This window comes from Lepidothrix coronata, unplaced genomic scaffold (assembly GCF_001604755.1).
Source record: "Lepidothrix coronata isolate B3197 unplaced genomic scaffold, Lepidothrix_coronata-1.0 Scaffold112, whole genome shotgun sequence".
NCBI classification, from domain to species: Eukaryota; Metazoa; Chordata; class Aves; order Passeriformes; family Pipridae; genus Lepidothrix; species Lepidothrix coronata.
The window spans coordinates 1996919-2021635 of NW_016690292.1; the positions used below are offsets into that span (position 1 = coordinate 1996919).

At 47.7% G+C, this 24717-nt stretch overlaps 1 protein-coding gene across 3 annotated transcripts in view; it reads left to right on the forward strand.

The window, feature by feature from the left end:
• ERI3 (ERI1 exoribonuclease family member 3) overlaps positions 1-24717 on the forward strand; it is a 129428-nt gene that overhangs the window by 31443 nt on the left and 73268 nt on the right. For all 3 annotated transcript variants that reach the window (XM_017824750.1, XM_017824749.1, XM_017824751.1), the window contains one exon: positions 18943-19015. In XM_017824750.1, coding sequence (XP_017680239.1) covers positions 18943-19015 — 73 coding nt within the window. The remainder of the gene's footprint in view (positions 1-18942; positions 19016-24717) is intronic.

Consider the following 24717-nt stretch of genomic DNA (forward strand, 5'->3'; position numbering starts at 1 on the left):
CAGAGTAGTCTTTGGGACAGAATACAAAACAGCTCTGGCATGATTCATTGGTGTTCTTATCGTTAAGGTCATCTTCACCAGCTGAGTGACTGTATCTGGTGGGAACCTGCACTGGGATCTGCAAGTGTTGGTGTATGTGCATGTTTTGTCAGGAACATTGCTAGACCACCAACCTAAAAATGTTATTATAAGAACAGAGTTAAATGTCTAAAAATTACATTGCTTTAATCCGTAAAGTGTTTGCAGATCAGCGTCATATTGTGCTGAATTCCTTTGGATTCCTATAATCTTGCTTCATTTTTAATTTCCCCACAGTGCTGGATAAAGACTGCTGTTGTTATCACACCAGTAAAGCATGGGCTTGACACATCCAATGCTAAACTGACAGCCACAACTCGTTAGTAGTATGACTTGGTTTCCACTGTGACATTGGCTTCCCCAAGTCGGAAGCCTAAATAAACTGCACACAGCCTAGGAGCAATCAGCCCCAGTTCTTCCCTGCAGAGTGGTCTTTGTAGAGTGGCAGCTCCTTGCCTTTTCTTGGTGTGATTAGTGAGACATGAGATGTGAGGACCAAAGCTCAGCACAAGCGCTAGTGGAGATGAGAAATTGGCCATGCTCCAGTCAGGGGGTGGTATGTGAGCTCTTGAGTCAAAGTCTGGGTCTCTGCTCAAGCTGTGTCCAGAGCTAGTATATATTGCAGGTTCCTGTGTTAGCTGCTTAAATGAAGAATGAGGCTTATTTTTCTTTATATATAATGTTTAAACTTCTGTTAGAGACCAACTCAAACAGCTGCTGTGCTAAACTTCTGTTTCTTGTCTATTCTATTTTCTCTGTTCTTTACTCCTGTATTGCTGTTCTGAGAGCCCAGTTTGCAACTTTTGGTGGTGGTTGTAAGAAACAGTTACCTTTGCTTCAAGCCCATCTTTCCATCACTTCCACAGTGGGCTGACAGGGTTACCAGGTAACATCCTAACTTGGTGTCTGTATGGAGTGAGCAACCTGGATATGTTGGGTGGCTTTTTTTTTTCCTTCAGAGGTCAAACAGAGGTAAAGATGAGCCCCATTTCTGGTGAGCCGTAGGGGTTGTGGGGTGAGCTGGCTCAGCAGGACATGTAGTTCTGGAGCAGAGATGCACAGTTCACCATTTGCAGTGGTCTCTCGCATGGATTGTCCCTCACTAGTCAGCTGGAAAAGAAGACTCCACTTCTGGCCATGAGGTTGTAGCGAGTGGTTCATTTCTCCCGCTTCCTTTTAAAAAATTTTTTTAAACCATTAACTTCAGAATTCAATCCTGAAGCATCTGCAGGGCAAAGCAGAAAATTTCGTGTTTCCAGCCACATGGATAGCAGGAGTCTGGCTGCAGCCGCTTGGTGAGTAGCACATCACGCCGCTCCGTCGCCGATTGGGTGCTGCAGCGTGTAGCGTCACATCTGATTAGCACTGTGCCAGTGGATGAGGCTCGAGTGAGGACTCCCTGCCAGCTCTGACTTGTCTCATTTCCCCTTACTTTTATCCGTCACCAGAAATGCCGAGTCTCCCTCCTGAACTAATTAAGTTTGCGTGTGTTTAGACACATTGCCAAATAGGGTTTAGCAAAGCAGAACTGAGCATCTCTTTTTAAAGAGAGAAAGCAGAGAGCTGAAACAAGGCTGCTCAGACAGGGAGATAGAGCCTCAGAGATGTGGAACATCTAGGAGGTATTCCAGGGAATCACCCCATGCTTCCCTACAAGACTTGTGGTGTAGCTAGTGCCCTTTGCTACTGTGTTGAGACCACACACTGGGCACAGAAGGCCCTGGGGCAATAGGAGGGGAGGCAGTGCTGCTTGTCCACATTTGGAGGAGTGTGTTGGTGGAAGAATTGTGTGGTAGAAACCCGACTGGGTTCCAGAGGAATTCAGGACAATGAGGTGAGTGCAGTGCTTCCTGGCTTAAGGAGCCACCACTTGTGGCAGGTCCACTCCTTAGTAATGACAGCTTCCTTAGTAATGACAGCTACTTGCATGGCTGCCTGCAGAGCAAGCTGCAGTCCTCTTACCTATGTCTCGAGTGGTGTGAAGTTCCTGTCCTCCATTGTCCTTAGTTTGGCTGGTAAACCATGCAGCCTTGTTCCAGCAATGACCTGGGCATTTAGCTTGACTCTTGTCTGCAAGTGCTGTTGAAGAGCTGAGGCATGATGTCTTCTGGACTGGCCTGTCTGCTGTGAGGGCTTCCAGTAGGTGCCACTGGTAGGTGCCAGGGCACTGGAAGGCCCGGTAGGATGAGCAGACTGGATGTGGGGAAGAGATAGTTAGAATTGTTGTATATAATGTATTATAGTATTATTGCATTCATAATAAATTTTGATACAATTTCCTCATGCTAGCAATTGTGTTATGTCTGAAAATCCTCTCACACTGAAGCAAATTGGGAGTGGGGCTTGGAAATTGGAAATTGGATTTTTGGGGTCTCAAACCATGACAGGCTGGAACAAAGAGGAGGAATCTACAAGCCTGTCAGTGGTGGATCTGGGCACAAGACGGGGAAATAGCCCTGTCTAAGCCAGGAGTATGTCAAAGAAAAGCACTGGAGGAATAGTGACTGTCAAGGTATTGCTCTCTGCTGATGGTGTCTGGCACTATCTGAGTCTGCAGGATTCAAATTGGAAACAGCTACAGGATCAGTGAAGCCTCTGCTTGACTCAGGGATCCTCAGGGAATGAGGCACTGTGTGGCTACAAACTTGGTTGCTCTTGAACATTGAAGCTTTCTTGGAAGACCACAGAGCTGTTTGTCTGGCTTCCCTCAGACAACAGGGAGCACTAGTCACAAGGAGCTGGGTGCCCAGAACAGGACACCAAGCATCTGGGAGGGGCCTATGGAGGTTTAGCATGAGTTGAGGTCCTTGGCCGTGCTATCAAAGGCTTTGTTGTGGGTGTGGTGGACCATCAGAAGGAGTGTCCCTGTTGGAGGGATTGGTTACTGCTGGAGAGGGCTCATTGTGTGAGCGTTCCTCCGAAATGGAACGCTGATCCTCTACGGGCTGTGCTTGGATCAGCCCGCTTTCAGTGCTCGGTGTGTGTGAACCAGGATGGAGGCGGGGAGACAGCAGCTCTCCTGCCACCCCTCCCCTTCCCTCCTGTTAAGATGCAATTTCTTTAATGAGGAAAACCTCTTGAGTAGGAACATCACCTTTCTTGAAGGCTTGTCCTGACAAGGCAGTTCAAGCCGACAGAGTCGCATATCAACTTCAGCAAATATCAGTCACTCATTACAGAGACTCTTCTTCCCCCCACCCCCCAGCAACACCCCTCGTTCCCAGACAAGGGAATGAATCACACTCCTGCTCTTGAATACATCATGACAAGTCGTGGTTCTAATGAGAGAGGGCCATTCATTCTGGGTGGAAAGTTCCCTGTGTCGACTCAGAAATGTTATTAATTAAAGAGAGCTACCTGAAGCAAAAGATGAAAGGAGCACCAGACCTGCCAAGCTAAAATATGAGTGGAGATACAGCCTTGTTAGGCACACGGTCCTCGGGCCTCTGTGTGCTCAGCAGGAGGATTCCTTTAGCCTGTTGCAAGGAGCTATCCTCTGAGTTTAACAGCTCCAGGGATGGATTCAGATACCTGGTGTAGTCTGCTTTAGTGCCTCCTGCACCTAGGTTGGAACTGCCGTTATTCATTAAGCAAATAGTGTTGATGTGGCATTGGGTGGTGAGAGTAATGTGCCTCTGAAGGGCCGAGGGAGCTACTGACTACAGGAGATGGTCTTATTGGAAAAGAGGGTTCTTAGTGTCTACCAGGGTTGAGCCCTTGTAATGTAAGCTCTTTAGTGTGGTCTGTCTCCCCTGAAATGTCAAGTTGCCTCTCTCTTTGTATAGAACCAGTTTGTGGGCTCTTAAACACAATATGAATTAATCTTGGCAACCAAAGAGGCATTTTTACCGTGTGTTCATAGATACAGAGCTGAGATACACTGAGGTTAAGTGATATGCCTGTGGCTGTGCAGGCAGGCAGAGGCAGAGCTGAAGCCTCATGTGCCGAAACTCAGACCTTCACCGTAATGTCAAGAGCATCAGTTAATCCTTCTCCCCAGTTTCGAATCATTCTGCAAATGCACTGAGCATAGCTAAAAGTACATATAGGCTTTAGTCTGTATAGCTGACATGAAGATGCTTGTACTGCACTTAGTGTGGCTGGTCAGAACATGCTAATTTATGTCTTCACAGGAAGCTACTGCTCAGAAGTTTTTTATTTTCTTAAATAAGTGTTAAAAGGCAAGTACTCTCTAATATAGTGATAAAACACAGTGAAGTGTCTTGAAATGTTTATAGCCCTTGGTGCTCTTCCTAGGTTGGATATTAGTAAATTCTAAGCAGTAAATTATACCATTGCTTAATTTTACTGTTTAATTCTTTCTTTGCAAGTTACACAGGCTGGGAGGATGCTTGCCTTCTCTGAGCTGCTCTGAGTGTCGCAATGGGTTGCTCTTTCCAGCCTTCTGTCCTGGAGGTTTAGTTTGAGATCAGCCTTAGGACGTGAATGAAGAAGGATTGATGGTGTTAGTGTCCCTTGTGCATGCTGTTCTTTATCAGGGGACCGGGAGGGGGTTGGTAGCCTCTGCTGGGGGAGAAATTGCAGATGGCCACTGATTGGAGTGAGTGGGACCACTTGGGTAGCTGTGAGGAAAGGCAGGAAGTGTAGGGTGGGCTGGTTGGGTGGCAGCAGGGCAGGAGGTATGTTCAGAGGGTGGCTTTGAGAGTAACAAGAAAGATGTGGTAACTGAAAGTTAATATAGTAACCTGTGTTTAAAACTAATAAAACAATTCCTTTCCAACTAAGATCTTTGGATTAGCTTGGTGGTATTGCTTTTAGTGGGGGTTGTTTTGCTGACCAAGCCTATGGTGTATCTTTTTACATGGTTACATTGGCTGAAGGAAGAGGGTGGTGTGAACTACAGTGCGGGGATGGGACTGAGTATCCAGGGTCAGGAACCTTTTGAGTCAGCTTTGCTGATGGAGTTGTTCATATAATTACATCCTAAAGTGCTTTGCTGGAGCTAAGCAAGGGAGCCTTGTGAGCATGCTCTTCTCTGGCACTTACAGGGAGCAGCACTGACCCCATTCACTTCTGTGACCCTGCAGTCCAGCTTTTTGTTTTTAAAGGAAATGATATCACTCATGCAAAATAAATTTTGGATTTTAAGATTCCCCCTCTGTACACTCTTATTTAAAATGAATATATCAGACTTGACTTTTGTTATCCCTATATACCAGTTTCCCTTTTCTTGTCTGTGTTTGAAATCATCGGTCGCAAGTTACGTTGTCTGAGATGTGTCATTCTGGGAATGCCTTTGGGTTAAGTTGTGGACATGAAATCTTTGCATAGGAATCATCATGCAATGGGCTGTCACCTTCAGGTCTGCTACTTGTCTGGCATGTCATAGCAAAAACATTTGTCATAGTCAGGGCTGTACTGGCCACAGATTTATTGAGCTGTGATGTCCGGTGCACTCTGGGGAGCAGGACTCTGCTGCCTGGGAATTAAGACCAAACAAGTTGGAAACAGCGTGAAAGATGGTAAAGAAACTTGGAATAAATTTGAAGCATAAGGGGGAATGAGACAGGCATTGAGTGCTTTATTTCCAACACTGAACCTTTGGGATGGAGTAATGAATGGAGAAGGTGGATTTTCCATCCCTGGGTGACTTAAGCTGTATTTGAAAACAGTCACACTAAACTGGATGCAAGTCATTGGTCTCAATGTCATCTGCTCATAGAGTAAGGAACTGTTATTCCCTCTGCACCAGGAATCACTAGGGTGAAATCTGTGTCTAGTGCTGCAGTGAATTCAGGCAAAAGGTTTCAAAATCAATGGATACTTGGTAGAAAAAACACCCTAAGCTCTGTCTGTATAAGAGCCTTCTAACAGCAATTCAGCATTGTGGTGATCTTGTGCCCTGGGGAACTAAAAAGCTGGTTGCCTTGAGGACTACACATGATAACCACTGGAGGGTTGTTTGCCATCTCAATTTTGTTGTCTGTGGCATGTGTGAAAAACAGGATCAGCTTCACGAAGTGTTCATTTTCTCTTAAAACAGCTTAATTTTTCTAGTGTTAGACAGCCATAGTGTTTCGTGCTGGGGCTGAAATGTCAGCTGTCTCTCCTTGGATCTCTGCACTTCTTACTTCCCAGCCAAAGCAAAGCAGTTGTGTGTTGGCATCAGTGCTGCCCTCCCAGTGGCTTGACTGGGAGTGATGCACTTATGTCTTCTGTGCCTAGAGAGCTCTGCTTGAAGAATACTGCCAGCCTGGGAGCAGCATCCTTCCTCTTTCACTGGCTCTACTGTGTGAGTCCATAGCTTCCTTCAAAGCGTTTTGTTTTGTTTGCATGTTTATTTCCTGTTGGGAGCCATTTTCCTGGATGGGTTCAGTCTCTTTCCTCCTGGAGCTCCTGGCTGGCAAAGACCTACTGGGCCATCTTGAGGTCGTCCCTGGTATTTTCCCTCCAGCGTATTCTCACGTGTCTTGTCCAGCGACTCTGTACTTTCAGGAGTGGATGTCTGGGTGTGTGCAGGACTCGGGAGGACACTGCAGCTGCAGACTAACTTTTTGAGCTGAGTCCATTCCTTGTTGGAATCACCTTTTTCTGCGTTTGGCCAAGGTGCTGCCCTCAGCAGCCTGGGACCCTGAGGATGGGTGTCTTGTGCTCAGAGATTGCTGTGGACCAGGTGTTAGCAATGATGTGAGGCATGTGGAGGTGGTACTAGAAGAAAGCAGAATAGAGAAGTCTGTGGGAAGAAGACTGAGGAAGTAGGATGATGTCCTGACAAGGTTGTGTATGGGAAGCTCATACTGCCCAGGACTTCATCCTGCCTTGGTCTCACCAGCTTTGCCTCCCTTGGAGCAGGGTTTACTCCTCCTTTCTGCCCAGCCCCAACACTTTGGGACACTTTGTTTTTCCTCCATAGGTGCCTCTTGGTCATCTCTAATTTCCTTGCTTCAATTTTTCCATCTGGATGATGAGCCAGGTCTTGGTGTTGACCGTCAGCCAGCATGTCAGAGGTGCCTGGGCACCTGCTGAGTTCAGTTCCTCATTCCTGCCTGGAATCCTGTCTTATCCCTGCAAACTGAGCGGATGGAGGAGCCTGGTGGGAGGTTGCCAAGACCTCTCCTCCAGCTCACCGTGCTCCCAGCTCTGAAGAGAACCTTTCCATTTTATGGACCATTTAGCTTCCCAATGGTGATCCTAATTCTTCACAGCATGTATGTGCCATTTCTTAGTTTATTAAAAGGACCCCTGAAAAGGAGCTGCCCTCTGATTCAGTGCTCTTCCATGCAGTTAATTGCAGGAAGATTTTGCTTAGACTGTGAGGCAAAATTCTCCCTATGCTAAGAGGGTGAATTAATACCCAGGTCTCCCCAGGGCTACAGGGACTGACCCTTGTGCACTGTCAGTAAGCAGGCAGGGGAAGAACTCTTCTGCTGGGAGTAGTTCAGACTTGGAAATACTCTGGAGGAAGTCCAGTTTGTTTCTGCATAGAGCTCAAGGATGCTTTAAAGGTTGTCTGGCCAGGTGTCTTTCATCTCTGTATCCTTATACTGTGTGACACTTCGGGTGCCAGAATAGCCTCCATTCCTTGGGGGCCAAAGCAAGCACTGTGGGAAAGGCATGATTACCTTGGACTGACAAATCAGCTGAAGGATGGATGGCTGTGATTGCATAGAAGGTGTGGGATGCATGAGTGGGTGGATTGGAGGTGGTTCAAGGGGAGGGTCTTGTCAAGTCACTGTACTGCATATGAGAAAACAGCAAGCCATTAGACTGTGTATTTCAGGTGTGAGGAAGCTGCTGGGGTCCCCTGGCACTGTGAAATGCCAAGTGAAATGTTACTGCCGTGCAGAGCACAGCAGTATGTTGTAATTAATGAATCTGGTATAGGAAGAGCACATATGAGCGGTCTGAAGGGTTAATGTGTGAAGGTGATGGGCTTAGGCAGGCCTAGGTTTGTCATCAGGATTGCTGTGTTTGGGAAGCATCCTCTAATGACAAGACCACATGAAAAGAAATTTGGCCTTGCAAGGAGAGCACTAAAAGTCATCAATTGCCACAGTTGTTTTGCATTTGCTGCAGGCCTGAAGCAAATCGCTGGCTTAAGGAGCTCTAAGCACCTGGGTCTTGCACTGGATTTACAGGTAAGGTGAAATTGAGAAGGGACTAAGTAATTAATTCCTCTTCCTGTGGCCAGGATGGGGGATGATTCTGACTTGCCAATTCTCCTCAGAAGTTGCTTCAGAAGCTGGTAAGGACTCTGGTTGTGAAACCCAGGAAGCAAAGAGGATCCCTGGGTGCCTGACAATTCCTTTTCTCTGTTGGTTCTTTCTTGCAGGCAGCCTCGGGCTGCCTGTCTCTTTGTTAAGAGAGTGACAGCAATGTGACACCGTGAAAATAATTACTAACAAATCACGGTGGTGACTGCAAACAGCTCGCTGTCTTCAGAGGCATGTCAGGGAGCATTAGAGCAGGGCCGTGGGAGCGGCAGAGCGGATAGGGGCTCCTTCTCTGCTCTAGGCTGAGGGAAGATCTTCGGAGACCTTTGGCGCCTGCCACCCCCACATCATTCCCTTCTCGTTGGCTCTTTTTTCCTTTCCTCCCTTCCCTGCCTTTGCCATCAATAATTAAGCCCATTAATTGCACAGTGAGTTTAGGAAAGCTGCTAATGGTAAGACAGGGCTTCTGCCTTCCCTGGATTCGGCAACCAGCCACAGAAAAGTGGAAAAATTTCTGGAGAGGTATCATGGTCAGAAGCACATCCGAGCTGTGTTTCCTATCTTGCAGCCCTTGTGTGTTACCCTGGGCAGTAATGTTTATTAGCAGCGTGCCCCTAGGAATTCATGGGCTGCTGGTACAGTTGGAGAAAAGCCCATGTCCTTGTCCTCAGGAGCCTCCAGTCTTGGTGAACTTGAGAGAGGAGGTTTGTATTTGTGGAGAGCATCACAGCAAATGTGCAGTCACCTGGCATGTCCAGCAAGAAAAGTGGGCAGAGGAATGAGGATGTTCCAGGATACTGTAGAGGTGGTGCCAATCAGTGTGACTGAAGCTGCAGGTGAAGATGATCCTTCAGAGAATAAGCAGTGAACAGGTCATGGGTGAGGAAGGTGGTACCAAACAGAGCAGCTGGGGGAGTTTCTGCAGGGATGAGGCCCCTGTGGTTGTGTTGGAGTGGGGACCCTTCTACAGGGCTACGCAGACAGTCTGAGGGAAACTCTCTCTAAAGCCTCTCATTATATTGATATAAAGCTCCCTCCAAAGGGAGGGTCTAGCAGAGATACTGATAGGAAACTGTAAAGCAGCTGCTGGCTGAAGTGTCCTTCAGCAGCACTGATAATCAAACCCCTGGGCAAGCCTTGAGAGGGGCGCTCACAGCCTCCCCTCCCCTCCTTGTTCCTGGTTGGAGAACGGGCTGTGCTGTCTGGCAGGTCTGCAAGCAGGAGGTGCAGATGGGAGCCTGCTCCCAGTCGCCTGCTCTACTGCGCAGCCTTCATTCCCATTCCCTTAGTTACTAAAGTGATTTTCCCGACTGTCACATCTGTAAATAATGTTGCTGGTGTATCTAGCTGGATGCAGAGTGGCGATGGAGGGGGGAGGGCTGGCGCTGAGGGTGGCCGTAACAGCCCCTCTCCTGGACTCATACAATATTTATGCAGGGCTGGGAGTCGGCGGCACTGACCTCCGGGTCGTGCTGTTAAACAGCTCCCGCAGCCCCTGCATCCTAATTGCTGCACTTGTCCTTTGCTCTGGAGGATTCGGCGCTCCTTCTCTCCGGCGAAGCAAATACTAATGGCAGCCTGCGCTTGGAGGTGGGGAGCGGTCTCTTCCCCACAAGGAAAAGACAAACTTGTTTTCCCCTGTGCATGTGTAATTTGCAGCTGCACAGAAACCTGTGCTCAGACCCTGTTACGCAACGTGCCACTCTCCCCGCTGCTGCCAGCATGGAGGCTGTGCTGAGAGCCCGTGAAGCTGTTGTGTGTGTAATTTTGGGTTGTGTTACCCCACCCCCCTGGCTCCTTACAGGATTTATCTCTTCCCTTTAGTGGGGAGAGGGAAGAAGAAGCAATCACAGAAGTCAGTTGAGAGAGTAGAACTGGATGATATGGTGCCAGAGGAGGGCAGAGATGGTGCCAGGAAAGAAGAGGGGGTCAAACAGCGTCACAAGACAGAATGGCATCTTTTCTTGTAGATAAATGATCTGCTTCGTTGAGTGGAAAGAGAGGTGATGCAGAACGCTGGAGAATCCCTCTGTGGGTGAGGGGCTCTTCCCCTTGCAAGTGGTACAGCTGTGGCTGGAGGTGGAGAGGTTTTTCACCTTGCAGACAGGGGTTTTCAGCTGTTTCAAGTGGTTCAAGAAAGCACGAAAGATAAAACTTTTGATTGCTAGAGCCGCTGTGATTTTTCTCCGTGCCATTTGTCTGGGCTCCGTCCTACCTGGGGCTTCACGTTGGGTGTCTGCGAGTCCAGTGACCTGACTGACCACCCACGTCCCTTATGCTGCCTTCCTGGGTTGGCAGGTCCCCTCTGTGACTGGAAAAGTGCTGTTTAGACTAGAGACTAATGGCCTTTAAGTGACATGATTGTATTATGTTAAGCGTCTATAGGCTTTACCATTAGGCACTAAACAGTTTATGACTCATAGCAGAGAAGCCCTCCTTCTGAAGAGTTGATACGCTAAATGGTCTGGACAGGCAAGGCATGGAAGAAGCAAGGTTTCCTCCTGCCTGTCGCAGAGCAGCTCCAAGAAAGGACTGGGGCAGGACGTGTCTTCTCAGTTCTAGAGCAGCACCTTGCTCTGGGTCTTGCATGTTCAGGTTTCCTGAGGAGAAATACTTCTGCAATGGAAATTGTGCAGTAGGAGGAGAATCGTGTTTAATTTTAGCTGAGTTTTTGTGCGTGTTTTGGTTTTGAGGGGGCTCAGACGTGATGGGTTGTGGGTGCATCTGTTTCATCCAATATATTCCCTTATTCAGTGTGTAATTAGCGTTCTGCAGCAGGAGTCTGAATGCTCCCTCTTAAAGCAGCTAGTATGCAGAGAACTAGGCAATTGCTAAATTAGTGTCTGTATGAAAGACTTATTAAGAGACCATATAGACAGAGAAAGGACACGCTCTGTGTAATCAGGCTCCACTACAGCATGAATCACAGAATAATTTAAATAGAGATCTCTAATCCAGCCACCTGCTCAAAGCAGAACTAACTTCAAACTTAGATCAGTTTGCTCACAGTCTTCTCCAGATGAGTTTGAATGTCTCCAGGGGAGGAGATTTCACCACCAATCTGTTCCAGTTCTTTATTACCTGCATGGTGAAGAGTTTTTCCTGATGACAAATTGGAAGTTCACCTGCTGCAGCCTGTGGTTATGATGCGTGACATTCACTGAGAACATGCCTGTATGGTAGATATACACAGTATCCAATTTTGTACACTCCTCTTCATAAGGTGCTGTATAATGTCATGTTTAGTAAGCAGACAGACTGTCACACCAAGCTTATGTGTAGAAATCTGTTTTTAAGGGTGTTTCATAGTATCAGGTTCCCAAGGCTGGAGGGGTGACCTCAGCCTTGGAGATATTCCAGTTTCTCTTTCCTTGGGAGCAGTGTCATGCATTTCTGATGTCAAAGGGAAGTCCACCCAGTTGTTCTCCCTGTCTGGAAGGGCTGGTGAGGGCATTTGCTCTACTCCTCCACAAATCTGGAGTAGTGCGAAGCTTCTGCCTGCTGCACTCCTAACCTCAGCTGAACTGTGGAGCCAGCAAGCTCTGGTTTCCTGCATGGTAATTAAGTACTTATTTAAAAATGTAAAAGCTCAATTCTGATCCTACTCTCCCTGGCTGTTTACTAACTCCAGGTAGAGTTGCTCCAGATTTACTCCCACATGCCTAGCAGCAGAATCAGGCCCAGTAAATAGAGCTATGAATCTTTTTAAGAGAAGCTGTTAAACAGTAGCACATAGATTTATTGTAGCATCATGTGTGTGCAATTGTTGATGAACATCTTCTGTTGGAGGCTGAATACCTGCTGTGTTACAGCCTTGCTTTTAATGTTGAGATAGCATCTCTGCCAGCATCTAGCTGACGCACAGACAGATACCCATAAAAGGGCCAGATCTCGCATGGTGTTAAATGCCTTCATGTTTCATTAAGGTTGATGGCAGTGGAAGGCACACAGTGCTTTGCAGGACGAACAAGTCACGAATGAGCCACTTGCCCTGTGTGCTTTCTGTGGCAGAATTATGTTCCCAGTGTATACATTGCTCTGGTTGCAGTCTGGGATAACAGCCTTTTCAATTCACTGGCGAGCTGCTTGGAAAGCGTGGATGTTGAAGTTCTCCCAAATTTCTTAGTACCCAGCAAAAATTTAGAGAATAGGGATCAGGCTGTTAGCATGTGATGGGTGTTCAGACATTTCAGCCAATGCTGCTGAGTCCCGGGAGTTAAGGCTTGCAGCTTGCCTTTTAGGCTTCCTAGGCAGAAATATGCCTGATAGAGAGAGAATGCAGCGCTGCACAGAATGGGCGTCACAGAAAAAGAAAGAACATCTGAAAGTGCCAGGTATTAGCTTCGCTGCTTAGCCTTGGTTTTTGGCCTCATTACACTAATCCAATTAAAGATTGATGGGAAAAGATAGCACACACTCCAGTGAAGGGGGTTGTGTGGCAACTTTCCTTCCTGGGTGGCTGGAGTGGCCCAAGTTATGTTGTGCATCACCACACCTCCCCAGGCCCTGCAGACCCACTGGTTCTTCCATGTGCCATGGTGTGTGCTCTTCTCCTGCATTGTGTCTCTCTTATTACTAATGGAGCATGGATGCATTTTAGCTGCTGGTCAGCCCTCATTAATATCCAGAGATGACAGGTTGACATTTGTAAAGAAGACTTGCACTGACCTTCATGTTGTGCATCGGTGCGGTTGCCATACCCTGCCCTGTGCTGGATGCTTCTTCCTGCACTGCCTCAGGAATGCATTTGTGTTAGCAAAGGGACAGAGGGCTCTGTAACCCTTTGCTGCTGCTGGGAATGCAGGCAGTGTGTCTGGATGTCTCTGCATCCCTCTGTCCATCCCAGGACTGTTACCTTTAGAGCCTCCATCTATCCCAGTCAGTGGGACTGGGGAGTTTTGGGGTTGCACTTGTGGCTCCTTGTGGAGGTTTATTATTTGGGTACTGGGACCCTAATGGAAGACAGCTTCATGCCAATGACAATGTCTCGTCTGCTTCCTTTTCCTGGCTCTTGTCTGGGGATGCAACAGAAGAAAGGGCTGCGCTGCCCAGGCATCCTGAGTGCTGTCAGTTGCCTGTCTCCCCCCGACCCACGCCATCCCGGCTCGAGGACTGCTGCAGCCTGCTTGGCAATGACATTTATTAACAGAGGGGGCTTTGAAAAGAGGCAGGCTGCTCCTGCAAAGGCTCCTCGCTGTAACTCCGTCTCCTCTCACCAACCCGTCTGAGGCAATGGCTGCTGGTGTTGAAATTCATTAGTGTTTCCTGACAGGCGATGGAGGCTTGCTCTGTCTGTTCCCACTTCCTTGCTCTCATGTCCCTGCTTCATGCATGCTGATATTTAAAGCTGATGTGTGGCTCGTAGGCTTGTTGCACTGTGACAAGTTTGGGGGTGGTTGAGAGAACTGAGAGGGTGGAAGGAAAGCAAAGAGGGAGCAGCGAGATGGGACCTGTCTCAGAGTTTCTGTGAAAGCCCAGGGCTTTTCAGACCCTCTACAGATGTATTGTCTTTCCACAGCTACTGCTTGTGAATTTTAAGTACAGCCATGCAGGGGTGGTTTGTCCTGCACTGATGAGGGGCAGGGAGAAACGGCACCATGGGCAGTCACCTGGCAAGAGCTTGTCTGGTGGAAAGGAAGAGCAGGTGGGCTCCTCTGACCCCTGGGCAGGTCTGTGAGGCTGAGGAGTATGTGAGTGGAGAGACAGAGATCTGGCAGGGGGTTCATCCTTAGCTTTGGACAGGAGCATGTGTGGGCACTTGGCTTCTTTGCTCTGAGTGACTCCAGCACTGAGGAGACATCTGCCTGCCAAAGCCTTCAGTTATACAGGAAAGTTGTCCCAGTCTGACTTGAATTATTGAGATGAGGGAGTTGGGGTGTGGGGATTTTTTTTTTTTTTTTTTGAGGTGTGTATCAGCATGCTTCAGTTTTCACAGGGTGCAGTGTGGCATGGGCAGTTCTTTGTGGCTGGGAGGCTCTGCTCATGTGCAGGTGCTGTAACATCGCACTGTCAGAGGCCTCCTGGTCTGGCACAGTGGTTTTGGCAACCTAAGGTTGCCTTTTTGGGAGGCTGTCGGTTTACCTAAGCTACTTTAAATTCTTAGCTTGGTCCCAGCTCTTGCTGTTGAGTGCTGCAGCACCCTAATAGCTTCCTTCTTCAGCGAAGGATTTCCAGGTCAGGAGCCTGCCAGCCCTCTCCTTTGTAGCCTGGTGCACTGGAATTGGCTGGGACACAATTAAAATGTTCTGCATCTCTTACAATGCAAGGTCTCCAGGGCATGGATTTTTTTGGAAGGTTGCGATCAGGTCTATAAACCCCAAGATTTAATGTCTCTTTATCTTCCTGTAGAGAGACTTGTTCTTTTAACTGCCTCAATATCAATACACCCAGTGTGTAGCAAGTGGCCCAATTTCCCCAATTTCTTTGTTTCCTGACATCCTGAACCCAGAAGCAGATGGACGTTAACCAGCTCTGATTAGTTGGGAGAATCAAGCATTAATTTTTTATACACCAGGACCACCTGAGTGACGGAAATCAATTACAGCTGCCCCTCCCCCTTCCATATTAATGTGGTGGCTCTGAGCAGAGATGGAGGGACCTGTTGAAATGAGAAACCCCTATTTCTTAGTTTGACCCTCTAGATAATTAGGGTTAAATTGATATGCTATCGCACTGGTGACACATTTTATCTGCCTCTGTTTGTACAAGAGGATACAATAGTGGAGGAAGGACCAATTTGTGCCCTGCTCTAGCTAACCAGACCGAGATAAAAGGTGTCACTAGTACGATAACGTTCTTGCCTCATGCTCCTTTATTGTTGTTCAATTTGCCTTTTTTTTTTTTTAATCCTGTTCTTTTTCTTTCAATACCCTTGGTCATATTTTAACTCCATGCCATCGCATAATGACGCCCTGCTAAATGTGTGTGGAGATAGGCAACTCTGGCTGACAGCCTTCCCTGATAACCGAATTCCAGCCCATCCATCACTAGGCTGCTCTCCTTAACTTAAGGAAAGTGATAACTAAAGCAAGGCCGTTTATCACCACCGAGCTGTGCGTTTCTTGCCGCCTTGGAGAGAGCTGGCTTCAACGGGAGAAATGCAGCCATGTCACCTCGCCTCCTGTTTGCATCCTGTTCATCTCCAGACCCCATTTACCCTGCAGGATGGTTTTGAAAGCCAGCTTCCTTCCCAAGGTGTGAGCACTTCAGTGTTTGGGGAGGCAGTGAGACCTTGTTCAAAAACTGGAAGGATCGTGGGATGTTGAATGCAGTGAAATGTGCCATCATTTCTCTTCTCCCTTACCTGAGGGAGGGCCAAATCCTGAGCTCTGTGCTCAAGCAAAGCTGCCCCCAGTGTGCAAGGTTGGCTCTGGCAAGAGCAAGAAGCCATACTGAGCATAAGAGCTTGTTCATCAAATGAGCTCAAGTAAACGGTGGTGCTCATAAATGGACTTACTTCTTTACAGGCCATGGCACTTCTGTTCCTCAGGACAGCCACAGGTGTGCCTTATTCACTCCAACCTGGAGAAGATGATGGAGAAACTCTTGCCTGCTTATCAGGCTGAAGAGTGGGGGAGACCACTGTAGCTTGGACAAGCTTGGAGCTGGGGAAAAGACATTGCAGGAGTGTTTTCCTTCTCGTAGCTACCTGGGAACCTGGTTTTTGTGCAGTGAAAGCCCCCAGTTCCCTGTGCTGGGAGTGCTGCATATGCGGACTAGACCAGACCCACGTAGCAATGCTTTGCTAATCCTTGCTAAGTGGCTGTGTCCTCACTGGCCTGGAGCCACCAGGCCTGCATCTTCCAGCTCAGGGAGTAGACTGATGTTGTGGTCCATGCTGCCGACAGCCCGCCTAGGTTATGGTGTGAGCGTAGGTTTCCTAGTGCTTGAAAAACTTGGTGTAGCCCCTCTGGTGCTGAGGTGAAATGAGGGGAGCACAAGCATGGAGGGGGAGGGAGAATGTCCTGAGGTCACACGGCTTCACAGGCGGTTTCTGGGGTTGTTACTTGTTTGCAAAAATGCATCATTTATTTAGTTGACATATTTATTTGGAGCATTTATTTTCTCCAATTAAAGACCCACTGTCCAGCGCCCAGGGCACACTGCCATCAGTCTCAGGGTGGAAATAGAACCAGACTGTCCAGTTTCCTGGGCCTTTTGGTCCCACAGGGATGGCAGTGTTTTAGATGTCATCCATTGCACTGGGTGGTTAGCTGTCAATTCCTGTGACTAACAAGAACAATGCTGCACTTACTTCTCCTGGGCCCTATCCAGAGGTTAGGTGAGTTGATAATTATTCCTCTAACTGGAGCTACACTGAGACCTGTATTAATGAAAACCTCTTGGGTTGGGAGGAGAAACTCAATTTTAAGTAACATACCTTTTGCTAGCTCCTGTCATCATCCTCTCTAGCTAAATGTGAAGAGTACAAGAGAGGCTGAGCTAACCACATATCTGTATTTAGACCAGTCATTTGTTTTAGAAGGTTCCTTGTGATCTTTTTTGATTCGGGCACCAGTAGAAAGCAGCTTTCCTGGAGAAAGAGTTTCTTAGCATGCTGGTTGGGGCTGGTGGGGTCTGTTTGACTATGGGATGTCTTGGACATATGTATAAGGCTCTAAAATGCCTGGACCAGGCTCCTGTTTATGTCATGGCTGTTCCATTGTGAGGAGTGACTCCAGGTGGTTTATTTCAGTGCTTACATCAGATGAGCTGTGCCCAGAGATGAGACTGTGCTGTCAGGTCACATTGCTCACCCTGCAAATTGCCACAGACCTGCTGCTTGCAAGCTCGGTTTTTTGACAGGCTTCCTGCTTTCAAAGAGCTTCCTCTGTACCTTCTTATTCCTCTGTACCTTCTTATTCTTCTTCTTAGAATAAGAAGGTACAGAGTGTGACTTAAGTCACACATAACATAAGTGTTTGTATGACTTAAGTTATTGCTCCTAAATGATGACACTTGCATCTTCTCAGGACCAGGCATATTGTTTTGGCACAGGGAGTCTATTAATTTCTTAGCCTAAGCAGGGCAAAGGTGGTACACAGGTGAATCCCAGTGTATGCTGGCTCTGTTGGCCACATATTCCCAGGAGATTCCCTTGTATATGTTTACCAGCTTCCTTCCTTTCCTTTCCATAGAAATGGAGGCATCACCAAGACCAGACCGCTCTGTTGCTGCACTACCCTGAATCTCACATTATCTGCAAGTGCATTATCTGTGCTGCTCCTTCATCTCCTTGCTTGGGGAAATGTCTAGAGAGATGCTGCCCTGTTCACCAAAGGGTTGGGAGCTGGCTGAGCACTCAGGTGCTGCCTGGTGTGCTGGTGGTGCACCCTAGCTCAGGGTGGTGTATCTACCTTGTATCCAGTTCTGACCAGAGCGTGTTCCTGAATTTCAGTCTTGAGTCTGAAGTCTGGTCTGGACTATTCACTCCTTCCTCTATGGAGATGGGAGAAGACTTTGCCCTGGATGTGGTGGTCTGTGTTGGGGTGTTTGAGCAGCTGATGCTGACAGTCATAGCTCTTCCCTCCTCCTCTACAGCCTCCCCCTACAGCCCCCATGTGCCTGAGGAAGTTGGGAGATTCCCCATCCCCCTCTGTTTGCAAAAGCAGATTTCTGGGGTTGTGACTTCTAACATGCACAAACAGCTCTAATTTAGTCATTTATTTAGTTGACATATTTATTTGGGATGTTCCTTTGCTTCAGTTAAAGATCTTGTGACCAGTGCCCCAGGCGTGCTCAGCAGTACGTGAATGAACAAGATCCATCAATTACTCTTGATCAGATCAAACTGGCCGGGAAAAACTCACATAACTCATGTCCCTGCACAGGCTCGGCTGGAGCCACGCAGTTTGCAACTCAGCCTTCCCCAGCTGAGGGGCACGTTGTAGCTCCCATGCAAACACACTGGGATCAGCACAGTGTGAGAGAAACAGCTTTCCTGGGGTCCTGCTGTCCCTTCAGGCAATCCACCTCCCCTACCAGTGCTGTTTTATTTTGAGCTCTATTCCATTGGCTTGCTGTAGGAAGGGAGAGGGTAAATACATGTGCTGGCAGCTCTGGCTGCTGTGCTCAAACCCCTAGTGAGACAGTGTGCAGCACCCTGAGTCTTTAGAGTTGTGACTGCTCTTCTTCCAAGCACCTGCTTGGAAAACAGCCTCTGCCTTCCTAGCCCTAAAGCATTGGTCCTACAGCACTGCTACCCAAAACTGAATGTTTTGTTGCCTCCTTCCCTCCCTCATGTCTCGTTCGGTGTTTTAACCATAAAGGCCAAATCCAGAAGCACCAGGGTATGACAAGTGAATTGTCAGTCCTGTCTGCCCTGTAAGCTGCTAAGCAGGATGGTTTTTCAGGGATTTGTGATGGGTTCACTTAGCTAAGGACAGCGCGGATACTCCAGTCGTGTTTGTGTGTTAGTCGCTGTGGAGAAGAGCTGAGCGCTGCACTTGCTGTTCAAAATGTTTAGTCCAAAAGGTTTCAGCAGCCTAGATGTGGCTGGATGTATATAAGTCTTAAGCAAAGCTGTGCTCTCATGAGATTTTTTTGCCAAGAGCTATGGTCCTTCTGATGTGCAGCGTGTTACAGCAGACTTGAGGGTCTCTTCCATCTCTGAACAAAATGCACTTAAGAAAACAGAGTTTGTGTTGTCAGGACACTGATTGAATCAAACTTGCTCTCTTCTCTCTTACAGGTTACCAGGACAATGCCAGTACTTAGGGCTGCCGGTTGCTGATTACTTCAAACAGTGGATTAATCTGAAAAAGGTACTTCTGTGCAAACTGCCATAGTCCCTGTCTCCCTCTCTCCCTCCTCCCCTTGTCCTTCACTTTTCCTCTTTAAGGAGGTGTCTAATAACTACTGCTGCTTTGCATTGAAATGAGTTATTTCCTCAGAAGCTGGGCTGAGCGAGTCCTCCAGCTCCCTATTGTATCTCTTCTAATAGAGTCTTACTGTACTTGATGGGATGTGTTCTGCAGCTGGGGAAAATCCCATTGTGGCAGGCACAGTGCGATGTCTCTGCATAATAGTGGGACACTGTGAGGCCCCTTTCCAGTGAAGGTTGTGTTGTCCTCAGTGTTGCTGACTCTGTTTTGTTTTGCAGCCACATAAGGCTCCCAGGAGCATGGTTCCCTTCAGGCCAAATTCTGGTTAATAAATGTGGAAATACTCCAGTATAAAAATCAGCATTTCCCTTTGTGGCGTGGGGAAAGGGAGATGTCTCAGCAGCACATCCACCTAAGAGACTGGTGACCACTTTATTAAGCAAAATGCCTTGGACTCAGTACTGTCTGATGCCTTGTCTTGCTCCATGCCTTCACTGAGTGGTTAAGGGGCAGCCTGCTGTGCATCCACAAGGTCTCCCCTGGCACAGCTGCTCCACCTGCACAGAAAAACGTGGTGATGCCATAAGACACAAACCAAAGTGAGAAGAAAAGAACAAGTGTGATGACAAGCAGTACAGTAGCAGGGTGAGGGAGGAGGCTGCAGTCTGTGCACAAGAGAAAACTGGGGTGGCCCTCCTGGTTAAACCTTTGGATGCGTAAGATTCCTTCCCCCATCCAATTTAGTGCTTTATTTGGGTTCCTGTGCCTTTTTGTGGTAATTAGGGGTCTCAGTAAGTGAAATTTGCTTATAAACAGCTTGTTGTTCTTGTGGGCTTTTCTTTTGTTCTTTTATTTATTTATTGTTTTAAATGGAAGCGTGAGTGACAGGCTGAGCGGCCGCAGAAGGACAATTTGCATGATCTGTTCCGTCAAATAGGGTAGAACATGAACGTAACAAGGGATGCTGGCAGCACATTCCTGGCTGAACTTGTCAAAGGGTCTTGTATTTCCCTGCTGTCAGAGCAAATCTTTTGGCTGATTGCTGGTCCTTGGTAAATGAAATCTGAAAGCACATTGGGGCATTCTGCAGTTCAGTGACCATTAATGATCGCCATTTGAAGTTCACTAAACTTCCGGTGAATGGATAGCAGCTATATAACCAGCAGGTTGATGGCTGCAGAATAATAATACTTTAAAAAAAATCCCTATGTACTGTGATGTTTGCTAAGAAGTAGGTTGATCCAGCTCCTCCTCTGGGCCTCTGGATGAATGACTTACGGCTCTTTCCCATAGTTCAAGGCTCCTGGATTTAGTGTGTGAGGAGCTGGGATTCTCCATAACGTGGATGTCCAGGCAAGTGGCTGTTCTTCAAGATGGGCATTCGTGTATTGCACATCAGCAAATACTTTGACACTAAGCTGAGGGCTGCTGAGCATCCATGAGGTCCCAAGCACAGAGCTAAAGGCAGGAGCAGGAGAGAAGCTGTTGCAGCGAAGTGTTCCCCTTCCCAGCTCTCTGAAGGTGTCACATATTGAGCATGTAGGATGGGGGCACATGGGTGGGGTTGTCCTCCTCTGCACATGTGTAACTTGGAAAGGAAAGCTTCAGCCTCCTTCAGATCATGTGAGGAGGGGATGTGAGAGAGAAATGTTCATCTTCCTCCAATCCCTCTCATTCTTTAAAAAAATGAAGTTTTTCTGACGCTTCAGTATCTGATGCCCTCTGACACAGGGTGGCTTCAGGGACCCCACATCCCTCTGGGAAGTGAACCATGTTGCAGAGGAGAGCAGGGACATCTCCTGTCCTGTATTTAAGAGCTGCTTCTCCTGGGACCTGCTCTTACCCCGGGGCGAGGATCTTTCCATGCCACTCACTGCTTTCAGGTGCTTGTGGGGCAACTGCCTGTATGTTTTCACAAGAGAGGATTTCCAGCTTAGGTAACTAATTCTCTCCAAGCAGGCAGACCCAATGGAGCCTCAGTCTCTATTGAGTGAGCTCCCAGTGTGAGACAAATAAGAGTGGACAGGTAACTAGCCCCCCTGTTCGTCCCTGCATAGCTCAGGTGGCCCCTTTTTCCCTCCCTCTGGCGTGTTCCTGACTTGTAGGCTTAGTCTGCCTCTGACCTGATCCATGAAGTGAAGGTGTTGGGGGGGGGTGGAGTGTGAAACTGATGATTTCTAGGTCATGGATAATGCAGAGACTTGAATGTTTCAGATGTCAAGAAACCAGGCACGTGTGACAGCAGTTTTCTGCAGAAGGGCCCCCCCTGCATCTTCTGTCCCTCCTTTGGGTCTCTGCTTGTGAGCAGTGATAGCAAGAGGACCTTTCTGAATTACGGAACTCCTTCTGCAACTACCAGGCAATGCAAGAGTAGGATTACACACTGTACCTATGTTTGTGTACCTATGTGTAGTGCAGTAGCAGGTTCCCTCTGCCCATGCACACACAGCTTCAGGTCCTCTTTGTCTCTGTTTTATATCATTTTAAGAAACAGTCCTTGTCTGTATTCCCTGTGCCAGAGCACGGGATGCTCTGGAGCTCAGCAGTCCTTCTTCCCTCACTGGTGAGACAGTCTCTCTCTCATGGTTCATTGGCCAATAAATTCCTTCCCTTGTCTCTGCTGTGCTGCAGGAGTAGTTGAGGCAAGAACCCTGTGCCTCCAGGCAGCTTTCACAATTTCCAAGACTTGCCTCTCGGGCGAGCTGAAGACAGGAACTGCCCCCCGTGAGCTGCCACGTGAGCTGCCATGCTTGTTTTGCCTCAGGCAAACCTTGTTGGATTGATCTGGCCATGCAGGTGGTGGTGAGCTCCACACCTGATTGCTGCAATGGTGGCCACAGTGTCTTGGGATCTGTGAAAAAGCTTCTGTGGAAGAACAGAGGGGGGGGAAAAAGCTGCCTGTGCACTTGACTGGGTTTGCTGAAGTTTTACCTTGCCCCATGCCCACCCCCCAGCCTGCTAATGCATCCCTTCCATCAAGCCTGATCGGTGTTTGCTGACATTTTTAATGTCACTGAGCGATCTTGTATCTCTAGTGAACTGTCAGTGTGGAGCTGACTCGGGGCAGAGAGTTTATCATGTTCTTCACTTCGATTAGCTCAGCCTTGTGGGAGGGCAGCAGAAAGCAGAGGAGGCTTTCTTTGAATGCTGCAACATTTCAGATATCCCCCTAAACCATCTCAATAGAAAGCCACCATCCCATCTGCCAGTCCTCCTTAGGTACCTGTCATTTCGATTCGCAGAAGCCCCGGGGTTAGGACTGAGGTGCACAACCTGAGCTACATGAAGCTGGATGCTCAGGGTGGAACTAACAAAGAGTGCTTCATGTCAGGAGAGAGGGGCACTAGTGGAGTAATACGTGCAGAAAGCAGGAGGCCGTGGGTCAAGATTTATGCAGAAAGGAAAGCTGCTGCGGCTAACAAGCTACAACCAAGCTGCTGCCCCAAGAGTATCCTCAGGTAGCCTGGATAAATTCATTAGTGCTTATTCTAACACAAGGATCAGCTCTCATTTGTGCTCCCTCTGCTCTTTTGGGAGCCTCTGTGGTTTGTTGTTCCAGGTCCTGCTTGAGTTAGCAGCATGGTTGGTCCCGTGATGGATCCTCACCGCCAGGACTGGAGCCAGTGCTGTGTTAGGCTGAGGATGTGGTGCCTGCAATTGCAGTGTGACCAAGAGCCTGAGAATGGGAAACACGGCAGGCAGCAGGAATGTCAGCACCACCAGGCTGGGAGCACATCACGGAGAGGAGAGTGGTTTGGTGGAGGGAGGAGGAGGAGGAGGAGGAAGAAGAAGAGTGAAGATAGATTTTCTAACAATGAGCTTGTGCAAGAAAAACATTAGAAGGACGATGAGGGTGTGAAAATGGCCAAACCAAAGGTCTAACCCAGATTGTCTCCATGCCAGAGGCCAGTAGCTGGTTACACCATGCAGGTGTAACAGGGAGAGCATGGCTGTAGTCAGCTTTCTCTGATTCCCAGCAATTGTCTCCTCAAGGATTGAGAGCTGGCAGCTGTCCCTAGACCACTGTGTTTAGCACCCACTGTTTTTACCACATCTGTCTACCAGAAACTTGTACATCCTTTTCTGAATCTGCTCATGCTTTCAGTTTCTTCAGCATCCTGCAGCAATGACTTCTGCTATTTAATTATGCATCAATTATACTCTGTTTACTCAGATATTGTGTGAAGATGCAGGTCCCTTTGTTTCTTTTAAACTTACTGTCAGATCATTTTCTTGGGCCTAGGTCTTGCATTGTGTGATGGAACAAGTAAGTGTTTCTAGTTCTTCTCCATGCCACTCACTCATGATTTGAGACCTCTGCCATATTCTTGTTTAATTGTCCCTTCCAGCACAGCAAAACTTGTTGGAGGGCTGGCACAAAGGCACTTGCAGGCTCTGTGACTCTAGAACTGGCTTGTGTAAGTTGTTTTTAACACTGTATACACTATCCTGATCTTCCATTTTTTCTCTGGATGTTATACCGTTAAAAGATAAGAGGAGTTGTTTATGTATCCACTAAGGGTTTGTTTTATTCCTTGTTTTTCAAATGATATTTTATTTATTTTTTAAAAAAGGACAATCTTCATACCCATCACAGAGCTGTCCCTTTCTCAGGACAGCTGTCCTGGCATGTTTGACCATCTTTGATTTCTGTTCACAGGGCACAGCGTGTCTTTAGATACAGGAATAGTTGTTGCTTTAGGAGTGACAGAACAGTGGTCCTAGTTTGACATCATCCTGAAACCCAGGAGAGTTTTTATGAAAGGCAGGAGTGGAATGATGTGTGTGGAGAACTGCAACTTTCCTTCTCTGGGCATGATGAAACTGAGTTGACAGAGCCTTGGGGAGCACAACGTGACCATGCTGGGGTGCCATGGCTTTGTGCAGAGCTGGCCTTTTCCAGGGCCAGTTTTTATTGATTTGTAGATATTCCTGGTTGGAAGCAAACTGTTAATACACATGCACAAATGTTTTAAGGTCACCTACTTGCATTGTGAAATCTGACAGAGGAAGCATGTAATAGGATGTTTTTGTTAATATTTGGCTACTAGAAATAAACATCTTAAACAAACAAAGATTTGCTAACAGCTTTCTGTCTCTCCTCTGAATTAACAATTCCTTCTGCCTTTGGGGTGGGAGGAGGAGCTCTGAGTGCTTCTCAGACACTTGGTGCTGAAGTGTCTTGAAGATGAAGATCATTGAAATGGGTACAGATGAGAAATGGTTTATGTTTTAACCCATATGCCTGGAAGTTGCTTTTGTGAGGTCTAACTTCTTGAAGACTTACAGTGTTTGCTATCAATTGCCTGTTTATTGAGTTACTGGCTGCAGGGAATAAAATGCCTAGTAAGGTTAGAAATGCCAGAGGAGGACTCCTCAGGCAGAGTGCTTCATGGCCAAAGCAGCAAGCACATGAATAGATGTTGCCTGTGAACTGTGAAGAGCTGCTCTTACACCCACGGTGCCCAGTGCTTTGCTGGTTTGCAGCAGGGGTGCGCGTTCTGAGACTCTGTCACACCTTCTCTTCAAGGGGACCTGGCCTTGCCTGGCTCCTCACCCCTTCTACGGAACTCTTGGCTTTGGGAAATTGCTCTCAGAAGGCAGGAATGGGAGAGGTTGTGAAAGGCAACACAAGGAAAAGC